General features: G+C 40.7%; 1 protein-coding gene across 4 annotated transcripts in view; it reads left to right on the forward strand.

Moving 5' to 3' along the window:
- Cdk5rap2 (CDK5 regulatory subunit associated protein 2) overlaps positions 1 to 19,255 on the forward strand; it is a 191,053-nt gene that overhangs the window by 76,553 nt on the left and 95,245 nt on the right. For all 4 annotated transcript variants that reach the window (XM_057784811.1, XM_057784814.1, XM_057784812.1 and 1 more), the window contains exon 13: positions 13,436 to 13,606. In XM_057784811.1, coding sequence (XP_057640794.1) covers positions 13,436 to 13,606 — 171 coding nt within the window. The remainder of the gene's footprint in view (positions 1 to 13,435; positions 13,607 to 19,255) is intronic.

Here is a 19,255-nt window from a genome sequence, read left to right on the forward strand (position 1 = left end):
GAGACAGACAGACACTGACATGGACCTAGGCAGATATCTCTTGGTCTCTTTTGTGTGCTGACTTCATTTCTCTAGGAATGGGATCACAGCATAATTTTCAGGGACATTTATTATCTTTTTATTTGTTTTTTGACATTAGTCATGCAAACTGGCGTGAAATGGTATCTCATCAAGTTCTTTTTCCTTAAGATTTTATTTTACTTGTAATTATGAGTGTATGTTTGATCTCTGTATAGGTATGTCCATATGAGTGCAGTGCCCGTGGAAGCCAGAAGACTTGGAATCCTGTCCTAGTTAGGGTTTCTGTTGCTGTGACAAAAGACCATGACCAAAACCCAAGGTGGAGTGGAAAGGGTTTATTTAGCTTACACTTCAGTATTGCTGTTCAGTTCATGACTGTAGGAAGTCAGGACAAGAACTCAAACAAGTCAGGATCCCGGAGGTGGGAGCTGATATAGAGGTCATGGAGGGGAGCTGCTTACTGACATTCTTCCCATGGCTTGCTCAGCCCATCTTCTTATGGAAGCCAGGACCAGCCACCCATGGATGGACCCATCCACCATGAGCTGGGCCCTTCCCCATTGATTTCTAAATGAGAAAATGCCTTACAACTGGATCTCATAGAGGCATTTCCTCAGCTGAGGCTCCTTCCTCTGATGACTCTAGCTTGTGCCAAGTTGACACACAAAACCAGCCAGTACAAACCCCCTTGGAGCCAGAGTTATAGGCAGCTGTGTACTGCTTGAAGTGGGTGCTGGGACCTGAACTTGGGTTTTTCTTCTGCAAGACCTTGAGGTACATCTCTTTAGGTTTTTTAAACCTGTTTTTGGTGCAGGCTTTTGTTGCCATATGCTTCTCTTTGCTTGTAGTGCTTTTCCTGTGTCCCTTAGGTTTTGGTGTATTTTGTTTCCATTTTGCCTGTTTTTAAATTCCACTACCCTTTAATTTTCTTTTTTCCTTAATTGATTTTCTTCATTACCTGCTGTTTGTATAACAGTGTATTGTTTACTTTTCACGGAAGTATGTGTGTGCTGTGCAAGTGTGTCATCTTGTGGAGGCCAGAAGGGGGCTCAGATCCCCCGGTGCTGGAGTTATAGGCTGTTGGGTTCTTTTTAATTTAGATAATTTCTGAAGTGTTGGTTTCTAGGTATCCCATCTCTGTGTATTCCACAATCCCATTACGACCTGAGAAAATACAGGAAATAATTGTTTTTCATTTGTAAAGACTAATTTTCTACCTTAATATATAGTCTCTTCTAGGGAAAGGACCATGCACTGATAGGAAAAAAAAAATGTGTGTGTTGTAAATGTTGTATAGACTGATCTGTAAATATCTGTTAACCCATTTATCTACTACATAGTTTAACTCTGGTGTTTATTTCTTTATTGTTAAAGAGTCTATTAGGAAGAACTAGTATTAAGCCCTATTGTTTTAGAGCTATCTCTTGTAATAGTTGTAATGTTTTATGAATTCAGGTGCTCTAATACTGGTGCCTATACATTTCTAAATTGTTAAATTTCCTTTAAAAACATTTTAATATTATTATTTGTGTATATGTGCTGGTGTTTGTGTGTGTGAAAATGTGTGTGTGTGTTGTCTACCTGCCACATATGTGTTGGATACCCACAAATAGATCTTGTATAATGATCACAAGCTCCATTATATTTTTCTGGTTTTTAACAATCTTTGCTTTCCTTTCTGACAGACAGCCTTGCTTGGTATGATAGTCCTGGCTGACAGTTACTTTCTTCAGCACTTGGAATACGTCAGTCCACACCCTTTGCTGATTTCTGGGAAGAAACTTGCTGTTAGTTTAATAGGCTTGCCCTTAAATGTGACTTGATATTTTTCTCTTGCAAACTTTAAGATTTTTTTCTTTTCTTTGTCCCATGTGTGGTAAGGATTTTTTTTTTTTTTTTTGTCATATTTTGTTTTTGTTGGTCATCTTTATGTTTGGGTTCTGTAGGGTTACTGGATCTGGGTGTCCATGTGTTCTCCACTATCAGGAAGTTTATTTTGTTTTGGTTTTCTTGTCTCTCATTGAGTAGCTTTTCTATGCCATTCCCTTTATTCTCTTCCATGTTAGGAAAGCCAGTGACACTGACATCGACCTCCTGATAGTGCTCAGAACTCCCACACTACTTCACACTGACTCTTTCCTGTCTGCATGTGGTATCTTAAGACCTGTCTTCAAGTTCCAGGGCTCTTTCTGTTGCTTGATCTGTCTGTTAAGGCTTTCAATTAAATTCTTAAAAAAATCTGATTTATTGATATTTTTGAAAAATTATCATTCATTCTTTTTCAATATTTCCCATTCATTGTGTATTCTTTTCCTGGTTTTAATGGTTTACCTGTATATTTTGGAAACTCACTGACAGTTTTTTAGGAGAGTGTGTGTGTGTGTGTTATATTCATATGAATACAATGCCCTTAGATGCCAGAAGTGATAGATCTCCCTGAAACTGGAGTTACAGGTTTTTGTGAGCCATGTGACATGGGTGCTGGGAACCACACTTGGATCCCCTGAAGAGGAGTGTGCCCTATTCACTGCATAGCCCTTTAATTGAAGTTAAAGACATTCTTTTGAATTATTAGGAATTTTATTTGTTTTGATAGCTTTAAAGTTTATTGTGAGATTTGTAATTGATTTATAAATTTATAAGAGGTTTAAGATACTGGATTGGGTGAGGTTTTTTGACAGAGAAATAGAATTTACTATTCTTCAATTTAGTAACATAATCTTAAATCCTGATATTTAAAGTTTCTTAGCTCCTTGCACTCCATATAGGAAGGGTGATTGCATCAAGGAGTGCTTTGTAACAGAGGTGGCACCATGATTGCACCTTGTAAAGTGGCATGCTGCCTCCATTGAGTTTTTTGGGGCTTATGCATGACATACTCTTGTATGGAAGGACCTGGGTGCAGACAGGCCAAGCACCCGGAAAGTGTCTGAATGAAATGGCGGGAGATAGGGCTAGTTTGAGATAAGCTGAGGCTAAACTGTTGCTCCCTGGAAGAGCCAGGGATGGGCTGCTTCCTCTTGAGTTTTTGTCTGCAGTTTCTGTCTCCATGTGGCTGTGTGAATACAAAGACATAGGGTTGGCAAATGGCCACAGTTGCCCTTGTGAGAGTGGTGTTCTGAAGGAGGCATGTGAAGGAGATGCCCTGAGAGGAAAGTCTGAGCTCCTCCTAATTGTGCAGTGTAAACCCTTCCTTAGTCTGGTCCTTTCTGTGGGAGTGTTGCTCAGTAGATTTACGACCACAATATTTATGGGGCCATCCTTCTTAAGTGGAGGAAGGCATGGTGCCCTAAGGCAAGAGCCCAAGTTGTAGCTTCCTCTGCTTTCCTATTCCGACCTAGGAGGCCCAGCTCTGTTGGGAGGACTGAAGCCACCATTTCCTCATGAATCTTCTCTGTTGCTCCTGGATTCTTAAGGAAGAGTATTCAATTGGTTCATTCAGTTGGACATGTCCCTTCCCGTCCCCAAGTAGTGACAGCAACAACAAAGAACTCAAAATCTTTCTGTCAAGTGTGACTCCAGATAAGTGATGTCACAGGATTGTACTTTGACCCTCACTCTGTTGTGCTTTCCTCTGTCCAGGGCCTAGATTAGCTCTGGGATGCAGTGGTGGTCGCAGGCGGGATTCACATCCAGGCTCTGGCTCTGGCTCTCAAGTACTATACTAAGAGAGAAGAGATTTGTTGCACCTCAGCCCCAGCCTTCATGCTGGGCACTCATCCTGCCTTCTTTTGTTTAACCTCAAAGCCCAAAGAAGCTACCTTATCATCTCCTTTCTGGGAAGGGAGCCACTCATGTCCATGGTCACATAACTAGTCAGCAGTTGAGCCATAATCAAGGCAAAGTCTGTCTATTTACACAGCCTTGGAATATTGAAGGAGGTTTGAGGGAACTACCCAAGGTCACCAATTTTCAGTTCTGATTGTTTTGCTTCAGCAAGGCATGCCGTCTCCATGCCTCCCCGAAACATTTATTATAACTCTGTGGGTTGTGAGAGCATGAGTCAGTTGGCTGTCTTTGTGTTGCCATGGCAGCTGTTCTTCCTCAAGGCCATCTTAACACACATCCTCCCATAGCCTCCAGGCTGTTTGCTTTAAGCCTTTTCCCATTGCTGACCATATGAGTAGGTAGATCCCGTTCCTGCCTTATCCTTTTGGAGGAGGCCCCTTATATTCAGCTGCGCAGACATTATAAAATTGAGTTGTGATATTGAAAGTATTGCCTAATGAAAGTCCAAGATGTAGAGTGCTTTGATACTTCTCATCTTCATAGTTGATGTTGAGACCACAGAATTTGGGCCACACTGGCCTGATTTTCAATGTCAAGATTAGAAATTATATAAATCTTTGTCCTTCTCTCTGTCTCTATGAGCATTGTTTATCTTTCTGGGAAATAAGACTGATGATCCTTACCATGTATATAAAGTCAGCAGTATCTCCCATCACAGTGCTCTTGGCCCATGGTTGACTTGTAGCTGGGGCTCAGAAAATGCTGAGTCCCATAAGTGATGTAGTCATAGTAAGGGAAATGGCTTATCATCTTGGGATTCCTGACTTTGCATTATGCCTTGATGATACTGTGTGTCATATACCCCAACAGGCTTATTCTCTTTACCCCCCACTTCCGCCTTTCTTTATTTCTCTCATAGTACACCAAGGGCTATGTGAGGCCTTAGGTTTCTCCCCCTAATCTTGAAGGGTGACACCTTGTAGAATTATGGAACAGACCATTTTCATGTTTTAACTTGGTTTGGGGGACATGTGTCAGAACACGGCCTACTCTAGTAACCTTTATCGTATGTTCTCTTAGATCACTCAATTAAAACTCTTAAAGCAAATGATAAAGGAGAGTAGAATAAATGATTATCAGACATAAATACTATAACAGTGTTTCTCAACCTGTGGGTCATAACCCCTTGGGCATCAAACGACCCTTTCATATTTCATAACAGATGTCCTGCATATTAGATATTTACATTTTGATTCATAACAGTAGAAAATTACAGTTATGAAGTAGCAGTAAATAATTTTATGTTTGGCGGTCACCACAACATGAGGAACTGAATTAAAGGGTCACACCATTAGGAAAGTTAAGAACCACTGTATTAGAACTTGAATCATCCTCAAAATATCGGTCTAAGTGTTTGTTTAAAGAAAAGAGCTGAACATAGCAATTAGTGTAAATAGACTTAGAGTACCACACACATAAAGAATGCACACCTAGTATGAAATATGAACATTTATACGGTTGGAGTACCATATTTATCAAATAGACAGCAAAACAAATATAATCACTACATATAATCCTGAATTAGGACTGAATAATCTCTTCAATGAATAGATGTAGGATAATTGTCATTGTGGAAATGCAAACTATAACCACAGCAACATATCACCTTGAAGCTGTTAGCGTGGTTATTACCAAAACGTTGAAAGAAAATGAGAGTAAAATTGAAACTTTATCTCATACCTTATTATAAATGAACTCAAAACTATTTGTAAACATAGCAGTTAAAATTTTTGACAGTTGTTCTGGGCAGTGTTTTCTTCTTCCTTTTTTCAATGATATGACCCTGAAAGTATAGGCTATAATACAAAAGCTTTCACAGAGCAAATGAAATTATTTAACAGAGGGAAGAGACATCCTGTAACTGGGGAGAAAGTATATATAAGCTATAGATCTTACAGGCAGTTGATAAGTATCCATAATATTTAAGAAATCTCAACAACATTTCTGCAAGAAAACTAAATGAGCAAAGGACTTGATTAGACTTCTCAGATGACCATACAAAGTTACTTTATGAAAGAAATGTTCCCAGTCATTGTGGAAATAAATGCAAATTCCAACCACAACAGCATATCACATATCACCTTGAAGCTGTGAGAATGGTTATTACAGAAGACGAAAGATTCGAATGCTAGGGAGGATGCAGAGGAAGGGGACTCCTGTGCACTGTTGGTGGGGATGTAAATTAGTGGAATTGTTTTGAGCCCAGTATGAAGGTTCCTCAGAAAATGAAACTAGAATTATCTTACGATTCAGTAATTGCCCTTTTGTGTATATATGCAAAAGGATTGAAGTCAGTATGTTACAGAAATATTTCCACTTCCATTTCTTGTTCACTGCAGCACTGTTGACAGCAGTCAGGAATGGAAGCAACCTAAGTGTTCAACATCTACTGTATGGAAAAGAAAAATGCACACCTAGAATACACATACACACGTATTCACATGCACACACAGGTAGCAAGAATTTTATTCAGCTATAAAGTGAAACTGTCATTAATAACAACATGTGTGGACCTTGGATCTAAACAAGCTGTTCCTCCGGAAGTCAAGAGCAGAGTGGTGCTTCCTGGACTGTGGTGGGGTTTGTGGGGAATATGGTGAGATGTTGACCAAAGGGAAAGAGTTTCAAATAAGAGGGACCAATTTTCTTGATGTATTGGTATGGTGAATATAATATGTTTAATACTTTAACATTGCGAAAAGGACAAATTTTAAATGTCACTAAAAGAGACATTTAAATGACAAACATGTTAATTTGCTTGATATACTTGTCCCTCAGTGTTTAAATACATCAAATCATGCCATTTTACCCATAAATATGGTTATTTACCAATTAGAAGTAACATATTAAAACAATATTTACATGTAAAACAAAATTCTAAAGAAACACAATCTTCCTAGAGTAGTGTGCAGATTTACTGCTTTATGTATTTGTGTGTTTTAAGTATGTGTTCATGTGGGCCTATGCATATGTGTACCAGTATATGTGCTAAAGGTCAGAGGTTGACGTCAGGCATCTTGCTTTGTCGCTCTCTACCTGTGAGATAAGGTTTCACACTGAACCCTGAACTCACTGCTTCTGCCAGGCTGGCCAGTGAACTCTAGGGATATTCTTGTTTCTGTGCCTCTTTCCCCAACTCTGGGGCTGTAGACTGCCCGTGTCTAGATTTTTGCAGTTGCTGGTAATCAAACTCAAGTCTTCATGCCTTCTCTCTTGGTCTGTTGTAGTGTTAAAGAGATATGTTTAAGTGGCTATTTTAATATAAGATCTTAAACTGCCTCGAATTTTTTTTTGTGTGTGTTTAAGTGAGTGGTCTTTCAAAGTGGTGTGGTGGATAGGTTTAATTAAGTGGATTGAGGTCATTGCGTTATTTTATTTTTTTAAAAAAAAGGAAAAGAAAAAAGCCTCAGATGTGTGCTTTTGTGTAGGTATGAACTGAGAGGGTTTGGAACCAGATACCAGCTGGGTGTTTTTCCTTAGTCAAGGTGATTACAAGTCTAGGACCCAGCCATGACTGGCTCAATAGAGGCCTGATTCTCAGTAGTTTACTAGAAGTATAGGACCCAGCCATGACTAGCTCAATAGAGGCCTGAGTCTCACTAGTTTACCATGGTTCTGATGAAGACCACAAACTGAGACTTACCAGGTGCCACCTACGAAGAGACCATACAAAAAAGGATTCCTAATGTTCCAACGTTTGGAGATAGGATCACCTGCAAGTACACACCCATCACTTTTGACCAGGACATCCCTAGACAAATGTCAGCCAATCAGGGGGCCTAAATCTTCGAAACCTGTCACTCCACACCCTACTAATGTAACTTTTCTGGTTTTTGCCTTTAAATAATGCCCTTTAGAAGGACAGGGTACCTCTTCTTGCTACTGCTGCACCAGTTGCTGTGACGAGGTCCTGCTGGCTTGTATTATGCACACAGTATACCTTGCTTTTGTTTTGGTGTGTTGATCTCCCTGGTGTTCTTTTGGGGACCCTACAGACTAGGCACAACACAAGTAACTTAGCTTCCCTTACCCTCTTTCATTGCTCAAAAATGGGAGCAGGGCTAGAGTGTACCTCATTGGTAGAGCACCATAAGACCCCAGATTCCATCCTCTGGCTTTACTTGTTTATTCATTATTTTACTCATTCTTTACTTCATTTATTCACTAAATACTTGGATATTTTATTGTGTGATGATTTGGTTAGGTATTGCTGTATAACAGATCACCTCAAAGTTGGTGTCTAAAATGTCAAATTTATATTTCATTTTCCTAGCCAAGGATTTGGGTGGGGCTCATTGGAATGGTTTTTTGCTCTATGTGCCTGTCACTTGTACTGATTTAGTGGGTGGGCTGCTTTGGAGAGCAAATGACTCTTGCATCTTGATGGAGATGGGTGGGAAATTAAGCTGAGGTTATCAGCTGGAGTACCTGCCTTTTGCCTCTCCAGTGTAGGAAAATTAGGATGACCATGCCCCTTAGATGTAGGATTTACAGGCCTCCCAAAGAGTGCCCAAGGAGACAGGAATTAGAAACTTTCAGATCTGGACCAGAAATGGTGCATGTTCTTTAGGCTGCAATGGTCACTACATTTCTAAGCTTTAAAAAGTGGAGAGAAACAAATTCCCTATCTCTTCGTGGGAGAAAGTCCAAGTGTTTATGACTCTCTTTAATACAGTAATTTCTATGTGTATGGTGCCATTCTAGGGGTTAGAGTTGCAGCAGTAACAAAAATATGATCGGCTCTTGGAGGACTGAGAAAGTTCACAGAAAATATTAGCAAGTGCTATGGGGAGAGAAAATGGAGGAAAGGAGCGTGCAGGAGGAGGTGACTGGAGGGAGGTTGTGAAAACTGGAGTGAGGTGACAGACCTGCAGCAGGTGAAGGGCAGCTCTGAACTGCAGGCCTCGGGTACAGTAAGCATGAAGGTCACGATTTGAGTACATACCTACAATGTAGAAGCCCGGCCAGGACAGTCAGTTGCTAGAACAGAAAGAGTGGGACGAGCGGAGAGCTTTGAGGTAGCCAGGATTCAGCTGGAGTCAGGTTGGGCTCAAAGCTCATCATCATGCTTTTGTTTTTGAGGCAAGGTCTCACCGGGGATCCCTGCCTGACTTGGGACTCAACTGTGTAGACCAGGATGGCTTCAGACTCAGAATTCTGCATGCCTCTACCTCCCGAGTGCTGGGATTGTAGACATGCACCACCATACCTCCATCATAAATTTTGAAGATACAACAGATTAACTAAGACAATGCCTGGAACATGGTCTGGGTCTTGGTAAGTGCTTGTCCCAATACCTTGTGGTCCATTGACCCTAAATGTGGGAGCATTCCAGTCCCTCCTTGTTGCATTGCCTACTTCTCAATCACAGCTGCTTCTCTGACTCTGGTGTGTGTACGCTCTGATCAGAAACTGCAACAGTATCCCAAGGGGAAAATTTAATAAAGTCTTGTTGTTGGACAGGTGAATCCTGCCTCTTCTGTAACAGCTTTCGGAAGGTAGATGCACTTTGCCCTGGTAAATATTCTGATGTGGAAGAATTGACTCTGTGCTTTGTAAGTGCACACCTTGGATGATTCTTTTCTTAAAAAATTTTTAATTTCCTTTTTTATGAATATGAGTAATTTGCATACATGTATGTCTATACATTACTTACATGGCTTGTGCCCACAGAGGCAGAAGAAGTCATCTGCTCTCTGGGTGTTGGAGTTGCAGATTGCTGTGAGATGCCATGTGGTGCTGAAAAGTCAAACCCAGTCCTCTAGAGGTGTAGTTGGTGATTTTAACTCCTGCATCTTCTCTCTAGGCCCCTTGTCGATGACTCTTAAAAGAACAGCTTTTGTTTGAACTGCTCTTGAAAGCATTGTTATTCATAACTAGCAAGAACAGCTTGCAAGTGGAAAAGAAGTATAGTTCTATACAGACATGGTTGGCCATCAAGAAGTTGCTAATTTAAACACTTATGAAGAAGCCTTTTCTATCAGGAAACATCTTTCCTATTCAGAAGCATCTTGGAAACTAATATTAACAGGGATGGGTGTTTGGTTGGTTTTTGTCTCTGCCTATTTGGAAAAATCCTCAAAATATACATACCCTTTGGCCTAGAAATTCCTCTCAGGGTTTTTCCTGAAAAATCTAAAGCTAAAAGATACCCACAGCAATAAAAAGCAGTAAACTGTAATAACATATTTTGTGGAGGCTCAGATGATTGGAGACCATACGCAGTTAATTTTGTTGTATTTGTTAAAATTGCTAAATGAGAAGATTATATAGGATTGTTGTTTTTGCTTTTGGAGACAGGGTCTTGCTCTGCAGATCTGCCTAACCTGAATTTTCTCTGAAGACTAACTAGTCTGGCCAGGTTTGAAGCATCATACCAGCTTTCCTTTTTTTAAAAAAAAAAATTGTTCTTTTTATGTCTTTATTCAGTTGCTGTATGTTCTTTGTAAGTCATAGTATAGCAGAATAAATAAAAATGGGAAAAAGTTGAAACCAAAGTTAAAATAATGTAGAAGTTTATTGCAATTAGAGAAGGTCCAAAAGAAGCATTCACAACTCAAACGTGGCTTAAGTTGTTGGCAGGACTAGCTCATTGGTTATTATTCTGTTACTGTTGCTTTAGCATTACAGCTGGCTCTGTGTCTGGATTCTGCATTTGCACGTTTAACCAAGCTTGAGTGGAAAATTGTGTCTGTGTTGAACATGTAGAGACTTCTGGCCATTATTCTCTCATAGTATTTTATAACAGCTGTGTACAGCATTTGCAGTGTTCTAATTGGAGAATGTGGGTGTTTTCTCTACAACTGTTATACTGTTGTAGGAAGGACTTGGGTGTTACTTTTGGTACCTTTAGGATTCTGGAACTAATTGCCCAGAGACATTAAGGGACAGTTTTGTTTATAGAATTAAAAACAAAGATCTGACCAAAAAAATCTTTAACACTACTACAGAATTGGATTTTTGGTTTACTGTTTAGAGTCTTTGTGATCTTATTCTGGATTAAGGACCCAAGATAAAGATTGCCTTATCTTTTTCCCTTGTGGGGAGCCAGCATTTAATTTAAAAATATTTTTGTTTCTTCCCTGTATTTGAGTCTCTGATTTTGTGGTTGTTTACAAAATGGTGATTATGTGTCATTATTTCTTATTTTATAGCTTAATATCCTTGTAAAACTATGCTTGTTTCTTCTTTTCTAGCTGTTTGTCCATACAGGAAAAATTAAACACAAAAATAACAAAAGGAGTTCTATAGACACCTCAGAAGTCGTTTATTTCATGTTTCAGGTAGAGCAGCTTATCACAGTACAGATTTAGTCTTTCTGGGAGTCAGAAGTCTGAGAAATGACTCACCAGGTCCAGGTGGAGGCTGTTCTTATGGGTTGGATTCCTCTTAAAGCTGTAGATTCTGTAGGCTGATTGATTTCTACACCAGTGATCCCTTTCTATCTTCAGTGCTATCCATGGTTGCTAGAGACATCTTCTGCCATCCCTTCCATCTCCAAGGGCCCTTGTACTTATTTTGGAGCTACCTTGATAACCCAGGATGACATGTGCCCTTTAAAGTCATACGATAAACAGCTTGATTTTATCTGTTAGCATTTATTCATTTTTGCCATTTAGGGATTGGAGCAGGAACATCTCTGAGGAACAATTATTCTGCCTAGCAGAGCAACCAAAAGTGTTTTTTTTTTTTTGTTTGTTTTGTATTTTGAAGTAGTATGAATTCACAGATTTCCTTACTCTTGCGATGCATGTGTGCATGTTGGGGATTGAAGTCAAGGTTTTGTATGTACTAAGCTTCTTCCACTAAGCCATATCCTCAGCGCTAAATGTGGATTTTTAATGTATTTGAATTACTTGCTCATCCTTACAAAGATTCTATTTTCTCCCCTCAATAGTGGGAAAGCGTATTCTGGTTGGTTCCCTTGGATGTGCTTATTGTTGTCTTTAGTCCCTTCCTTCCTCTTGAGTATGAAAAGATGTCTGGAGTCATCTTGTATGCTCCTATCCCAAGTCTGCCATTAGTCATTCTTTCTTGTGAGATGAGCTTCCTTAGTGCTCCATAGCGACCTGAAGCGCTGTTAAATAGAGAGCCATGGATCTGCCTTTCCAGAGGTCTGCAGCATTAGTGTCAGGATGTAGGTGGTTCTGTTTTAGGCACTAATCTTTGGGACCACAGAAAAAAACACATGTTTTTGGTGGGAAATGGTCGAGAACACAGTATGAATGGCAGCAGGACATTGATGCTGGACCTTCTCAGTGGAAGGAAGGAAACAGCAAAGTGTAAGTTCATGTGGATAGCTCAGATTCAGGTTTATAGTGAGTCTAACTTTGTTTGCATTTTTTTTCTATTGTGTTGAAAGTCCTGGATCTAATGACATTAATAACTCTTCATTTAATAAATACATACTATGTATGTACATGCACTTTAGAATACCATTACTAGTATTATTATTTATGATACACTTCAAGCAGTTTAATGTTTTGTGTTCCCCTTTGCCTGTGAAGATATACCTCAGTGAGGGCATTCTCTTCAGTCCACTCTCAGGTTACTGAAACAGTTTCTATTCGCTCAACCTGTCAAAGTTAGGTAAAGTCAGACTCATTGTGACTTTTGTTTGCTGTATTTTCAGTTTTAGGGGAACTTTAAAGGAGATAATTGTGTAAAATTTTAAATGGTCACATCTATAAAACTCGTTCTGTCTTTTCTTCTTTTTTTTTATTTCTAGCTCTCCTCTGTTTTACAGGCAACCATTTAGTTTGGTTATGGTGAAATATATGGCAGTATGTTTTCCTTTCTCATTTTTCCTGGCTCTCCTTCCTCAACATCTACCTTAGTATATTCTGGAGATTACTCTGGGACATCTTCAGAGAGACTTCATTTCTTTTTCTCTGCAGCGTAAGTGTTCTGTGGTGAGATTGCCCCACAGTGTATTCCTCTTGGTGCACGCCTGGGTTCTCTGCAGTCGTCTGCTTTTCCAGATAGCCAGTGTCACAGAATCAACCTCATAAGCACCTGCTGTAAGATAGTAAAAATCTTACTTTGTATTGTGTTATTTTCCTGTCTTTTACAAAACTTCCTACCAAAATTATTTGTGTGTTTTCGCAAGTTTCTTTATAACCACTGTGAAGGCCTTTCCTGGTTGATTACTTGTAGAATCTCAGTGAAGAAAGTAGAAAAGGATTTTAGAATCTCAGGGACAAGGTAAGAATCTCCTGGAGGCCCCTGTTGTCCCTCTGTTTAGGTGTCCTCTCAGCGTGCTCCCTCAGTTAGATAAGCACTCTGTTATACACACAGCTTGATTATATTGTTGTCTTTACTTGTAATTGTGTTTTTAAAAATATTTTTTCTCTACTATTTTCTCTTATATTTTCCTTGTTTCAGGCTGTTTGGCTTTCTGGTTTTTCAGCATTATAAATAATACCGTGTGTATAAAGACTTTTTAAAATTTGTGATGTTTTGAAAATTGGTTTTTGTAAAACTTTAAACGAGAAAGAAGCCTGTATTTGTTAAATACAGTGATCAGCTTGTTCTCATCATAACTTGAGAAGTGAAGTCCGTAAGAGATTGTCACCTTGAACCCTTTAGCGATTAAATTCCACTTTTCTTCTTTTTCTTGTGGTAGGACCTTAGAAATGAAGTTGAAAAACTAAGGAATGAAGTGAATGGGAGAGAGAAGGTCGTGGAGAAGCACTGCAGGAGTCTGCCGAGCGAAAGCAGTACAAAGCTCCACACTGCAGAGGAAGTGCTTGGGTGTCTAACAGAAAGTGGAAGTCAAAAGAGTCTGCTGCTTCAGGTAGGATGCCGTTTTTTCCTTTCATATGTCAGTCACTTTTCAATGCAGTAGTTTATTCTAAACTCTTGCAAGGACTCTTTCTTTGAGACAGTGTCTCTTGTAACCCTGGCTAGTCTCAGACTCACTTTGAGGCTGGGGTGACTGTGAGCCTCTGACTGTCCTGTCCCCACCTTTGGTGCACTGGGATCCGAGGTGTATCCTACCACTGGCACCTTAACAGAGTTCACCACTGTCAGTATACGTAGAGCTTCCCTTATGTTTGTCCTGTTCCTCAGCTGGTAGGAAGGGAAGTGCTTACCCAGGTCACATGATAAATCCAATACCCTAGCTGGATTTGCTCCTGGGCCCAGCCCGCTCCGTGAAGGCAAGTACTTGGGCAGTAGTCCTTCACTCCTTTGCCCATTTCCTCTCCTGTTTAGTCTTGGAATTCCCTTCTTATTTGATCAATATACTGAATTTCTGAGATTCAACCCAGGTAACAGTGGTGGATTAAATCCAGGTATTTAATGTCACTACCTACTACTGATACTTCATTGAAACCAGAGTGTAGAGGCGGGAAAGTGTATGTCCACAGGGCTGTGTAGGAGAACTGTACCAAAGAAGCTGGGAGTTAACAAAATTTTTGATGTTACATGTGTTTGGACGAGTGGGACCTGCACAAGGTTCAGTTTCCCCAGTGTGGCACATGATAGAGAATAGCAAGCAAGAATCAAGCTGACTTAAGCTACAGCTCAAGAGAGACTCAGCAGACATAAGATGTGGCCAATGCCTTTGAAACAGATTTAACTGAGATTTGAGGCAGGTCTAGGTGACCTTCTTCCTCTCCAGCAAGAGACCTCTGGAGAATGTAAAGCAGAGGAGTGCTGACTGGGGGCCGCGGGAGGCCAGAGAGACTCACAGAGCGGAAACAGCAGTGGAGGGGGTCAGGTGAGTGAAGTGTGCAGACCCCAGCCAGGAAGACCCCGAGGAGAAAAGGGTGAAAGATTCTGGAAGCTGACGATTCTTACAGCTGGTTTTCACCTGTCCATCTCCTAGGAAGTCTACTTTGTTCTGCCCATTTCCACACTCACTGAGTTTCTGAACACTTTAATATTTAAAAGGTGAGTGGCCTAAGTTCATCAAAAGAGAGAAAATCTTGAAGAGACAATTCAAAGGCTTAAGAGAATGAAGGTACATAGAAATTGGGACAGGTGGCTCATGCCTATAATCCTAGCACTTGGAAGGCTGGGACAGGAGGGTCATGAGTGTGAGGACAGCCTGGGCTATAGAATGAGACCTTATCTAAAGGGAATGGGGGAGAGTTTTTAGTAGAAATGCAGCAATGAAAATTATATAGCTTTTTAAACCTACAAAAACCTGACAACAAAACCATATAAAATAGGGAGTAAGATCGGGATCCATGGGGATGACTCAGTGGGCATAAGTACTTGTCATAGAAGTCTCATGACCTGAGTTTGATTCCCAGAACCCACATAGAGGTGGAAGGAGAGAACTTACTCCATGTAGCTGTTCTCTGACCTCCACTAGTGCTATAGCAACACATGCTCAGACACACATACTCAAACACACACACACACACACACAAAGAGAGAGAGAGAGAGAGAGAGAGAGAGAGAGAGAGAGAGAGAGAGAGAGAGAGAATGAGAATAAAGATCAGAATCTAATACAAATAAAGATATCTAGAAAAGAAGAATGGCCTATTAGAAATTCAATATGATTGCTGACTTAAACATTTTCAGCACTAGAGTTAGAAAGTTGAAGATAAAAGTTGTGTAAGTCTTCCACAAAACATAATTAAACAAGAAGATAGGGAAAAGGTAAAGATAAGAAAATTAGAGGCATGGTTCAAGAGTTCCAAAATATGACTAACTGAAACTCCAGGAAGCAAAGCAGGCGAAGCAGGTCCAGGTATCAGGAGCCCTGTCCCAGAATGGAAGGACAGCTGCCCCTGTGCAAGGGATAAAGCAAGACCCATAGGCTGAGGTGAGGCACTGTGATATTTCAGAACTTGGTGATTAAGAAAGGATCTGAAAGGATCCAGAGAGGGGAGCAAGATAGACTGTGCATCAAGAACTGGGACTCAGAGTGACATCAGAACTCCCAACAGCTGCTTTAAATACTGAAGATCTGGGGGTGATGCTCTCAGACTTTAAGGAGAAATGATTTCCAAACTATTCTGTCTTCCAAATATATTCCAAAGCATTCTGTCTTCAGCTGGTCTGTCGGCCAGTGAGAGAGCCGAGCAAGGTATTTTTCAGGTATGTGGTGTCTTAAGGTGTCTTGCATGCACTCTTCAGGAAGTTCTTGGCAGAAGAGCCATATAGAGAATGGAATTAACACAGGAGAGATAAAGGATCCAGAAAATAGTGGTTTCCCCAGGATGTGCTGAAGGGAAGTCCAGAGTGACAGCTAAGTATGGAGTCCAGGTTTGGGTCTTTGAGGGAGGACACTCTTCTGGGAAACTAGCGGAAGTGATCTATTACTGATGTATTTGACCCTGTTGGGAGGGATTTATTTTTTTTCTTAGAATTTGGAGAAAATTTGCAGTTTATAATAATTTTATGAACTAAATAGGCAAATAGAACAAACTAGCAGTGTGATCACGAATGCTGCATTGCTCAGCAGTGTTTGTGTGGCTATAATGTAATGCAAATATTGTTTCAACTAGTTATAATACAGTTGTTAGGGAAGGCCTTGAGATGCAGATGATTTGTAAAAGAACTAAATCCCAATACTCCTGATTGGAGCCGGTTGGTAAAGTTGAAATGTAAGAAATCAAGAACCACAAGAGTGAGAATGTCATGGTCACATCTGAAGGCAGAGCAGAAGTTGCGCCTAAGGAATTGCAACTTGGTTTTGCCTGGGAGTGAGCCTTTGAGGTGAGACCTGTTCCCTTGTTAAGCTTTCCAGTGTAGTTTGCTTGATGAAAACATGAGAATAATGAAGGTGCAGTTGTGTCAACACAATCTTAGAGAGGCAGTGTTGGCTGATTTCTAGTTCTTCCCATTATAGTTCAGTGGACTCTTACAGAGCATTGCCCATTTCTTTCTTTGTGGGTACAGAATTCTTTCTAAATGATTGGCATGTTAAATTAATTCTGTTCCATGCTCAGGAGGTAGATGTGGATCTTATCCCTTGCTTTCCTTCAAAGAGTGAACAAAACCCTGGCTTAGGAATCACCAGGTGGGGAATAGATATTGTACTTGAACTTGGCCAGAGACCCGAGATGCAGTCTCCTAGGCCTGTTATATTATTGGATTCAGGCTTCTAAGGGGCCAGGGATGGGAACTGCACTGTGTGTCATGGAGAAAGAGCCTCATGTATGAGCACACCTTAATGCTTATTTGCAGTCCCAGCCTTTGTTTGCCTTGTGTATGTCAGTGATTTTGTGTTTATAGTTTTAGAGGAGACTAAGACTTTGTTGGATGTAAATATGTAAGCTCTCTAATGACATAGCATGTTGACTGGGTAAGAAATGGACCCAGGGGCTATGAAATGAGCAGGGTAAACCTAGGGATGTACCAGCTCATTGGAGCAGAGTACCATATCCACAAAAGGACAGTCACTGTGGCTAGTAAAGGCAGTTCATGGACAGCCACCATCCTCGGTCACCTTGCTGGTATGCTGCCTGCTCTCACCCCGTAGTGGTATGCAGATGATGTTGCAGCAGAGCTGTGTAGTTGCCTAATGTTTGGGGATGATAGAATTATTTAGGGGACTTCCCTTAAAGAGTTTAAGAACTATACACACATACATATTTGTATATATGTATGTATGTATGGTGTGTGTGTGTATGTGTGTGTGTGTATTGGATAAAAACTTTGTTATGATTAGTTTCATTTCCTTAGAAATCCAATGAAAAAGATTTGGAAGTAATACAGCAGAACTGTTATTTAATGACTTCAGAGGAGCTCAAGTTTGGGAACGATGACTTAGTAACAGAAAAGTGTTCTCAGCAGTCACCAGGCAGCAAACTCATCTTCTCTAAGGCAAGCTTGACTGAATTTGGGTGTCCACATGCGAATGTATTCATGTTACTTTCTGAAACTTATCTGATGACTCCTTTGATAGTGCCGTCTTACTGATAATTTAGCTTATAATGGGTGGGGAGGCTTTGTCTGGCCATTCTGCAAATTATTATCCTTGTCTGGTCATTTTGGTTTGTTGTGCACCTGATACCAAGAATTTCTAGCTTTTCTTGGAGAGGAATCATGTATCTGCTCCATCAAGGATTCTCTCTTGAGAAATGTTGGATTCTAAGCAGTAGGGAAGTTGTCCTGATGAAATGCTGGCTCTTCCTCATCTGGTCCCCATTGTTGGTCTAGTCTCCTTTGCTCTTAACAAACTATAGTGCTTGTCAATGCCTGAAAGCACAGTTGATGCTCTGTGTGCCTTTGTTTATGTCTGCCCATCTAAGCCCTGAGTATCTCTGCAAACAGCTGTCTAGGCTAACCTTTCTTGATCCCACAGCACTGTACTGGCCCCTCTTTTGTAGCATACTCTCTTCCTCTACTTGTTGTCCTTGGCTCCACCTCTCTGCTTCTCCTACCCTGCACCAGGTAAAGCACCATTGGCTGGCACTTTAGGGGTGAGAGTAGGTGCTTATCTCTGAATCCAGTGCTCAACCCTATACTTGGCTCTGGAAATGTGAGTTTAGTGATTACATGAATGAATTATATGAATGAATATGGCAACCTGACCTGCAGAAGAAGAGGTGTTAAGTGTAGGACAAGTCCTTTAAACCTTTTTTAAAATTAGGCAAATTAGTTCCCTGATGAATGGTTGATTGTGTCTTGTGGTTTTGTGAAAGGTGTTTTTCAAAATAATTAACAAACTGGACAGCATGGGCATCAGCCACTGGACAGATGTAGGCACTTAGACTGGTGTAGAGCTGGAGGCTGCCCTGGGCCATACCACCCTGTAGTTATTCTATTGTGGAGTGGACATTTAAGGGCCCACGGCAGGAACCAAAGTGGCTATAGAGGTTACAGTGGATGGATTGGCCAGGATTTGTTTTTTAATAGGCACAGAAGTATTTTAGCAATCATTGCCTTCATGGTGCTTCAGTGACAGACCAGGCTGGGCCTGGCTGGATGAGCAGTGATGCTCCTATTGGCTCTGACAGCTCGTGTGCTGGCACTGGGAGGTCCTCGTGAGAATGTCAGCCCGGGTGAGAGGAGCCCCTGGGCTGACTGGGAATCTGGAGCCTGGAGCTTTCTCCTGTTTCTGTCATTTCACTTAGGACAAAGTGCAAGAACTAAGTCTCAGCCAATGTTTGGCGTTTTGATTTGGACCAAACTTAGTGGAACTGTTGAGGTGTACACAGCCTGTAGTAAGTTAGCTGTTTTGAAACTAGACGGTTTAGGTCAGGTAGTGTCCTGGTTAGTTTTATGTCAACTTGACACAAGTTAGAGTCATCTAAAAGGGCAAAGCCTCAATTGAGAAAATGTCCCCATAAGATCCCGCTGTAGGATGTTTTTTTGATTAGTGATTGATGGGGTAGTGCTCCGTCCATTGTGGGTGGTGCTGTATCTGTGTTGCTGCTTCTAGGTTCTAGAAGAAAGCGGGCTGAACGAGCCTTGGAGAACAAGCCAGTAAACAGCATCCCTCAATGTCCTCTGCTTCCAAGTTCCTGCCCTGTTTAAATTT

This window comes from Chionomys nivalis, chromosome 11 (assembly GCF_950005125.1).
Source record: "Chionomys nivalis chromosome 11, mChiNiv1.1, whole genome shotgun sequence".
NCBI lineage: Eukaryota > Metazoa > Chordata > Mammalia > Rodentia > Cricetidae > Chionomys > Chionomys nivalis.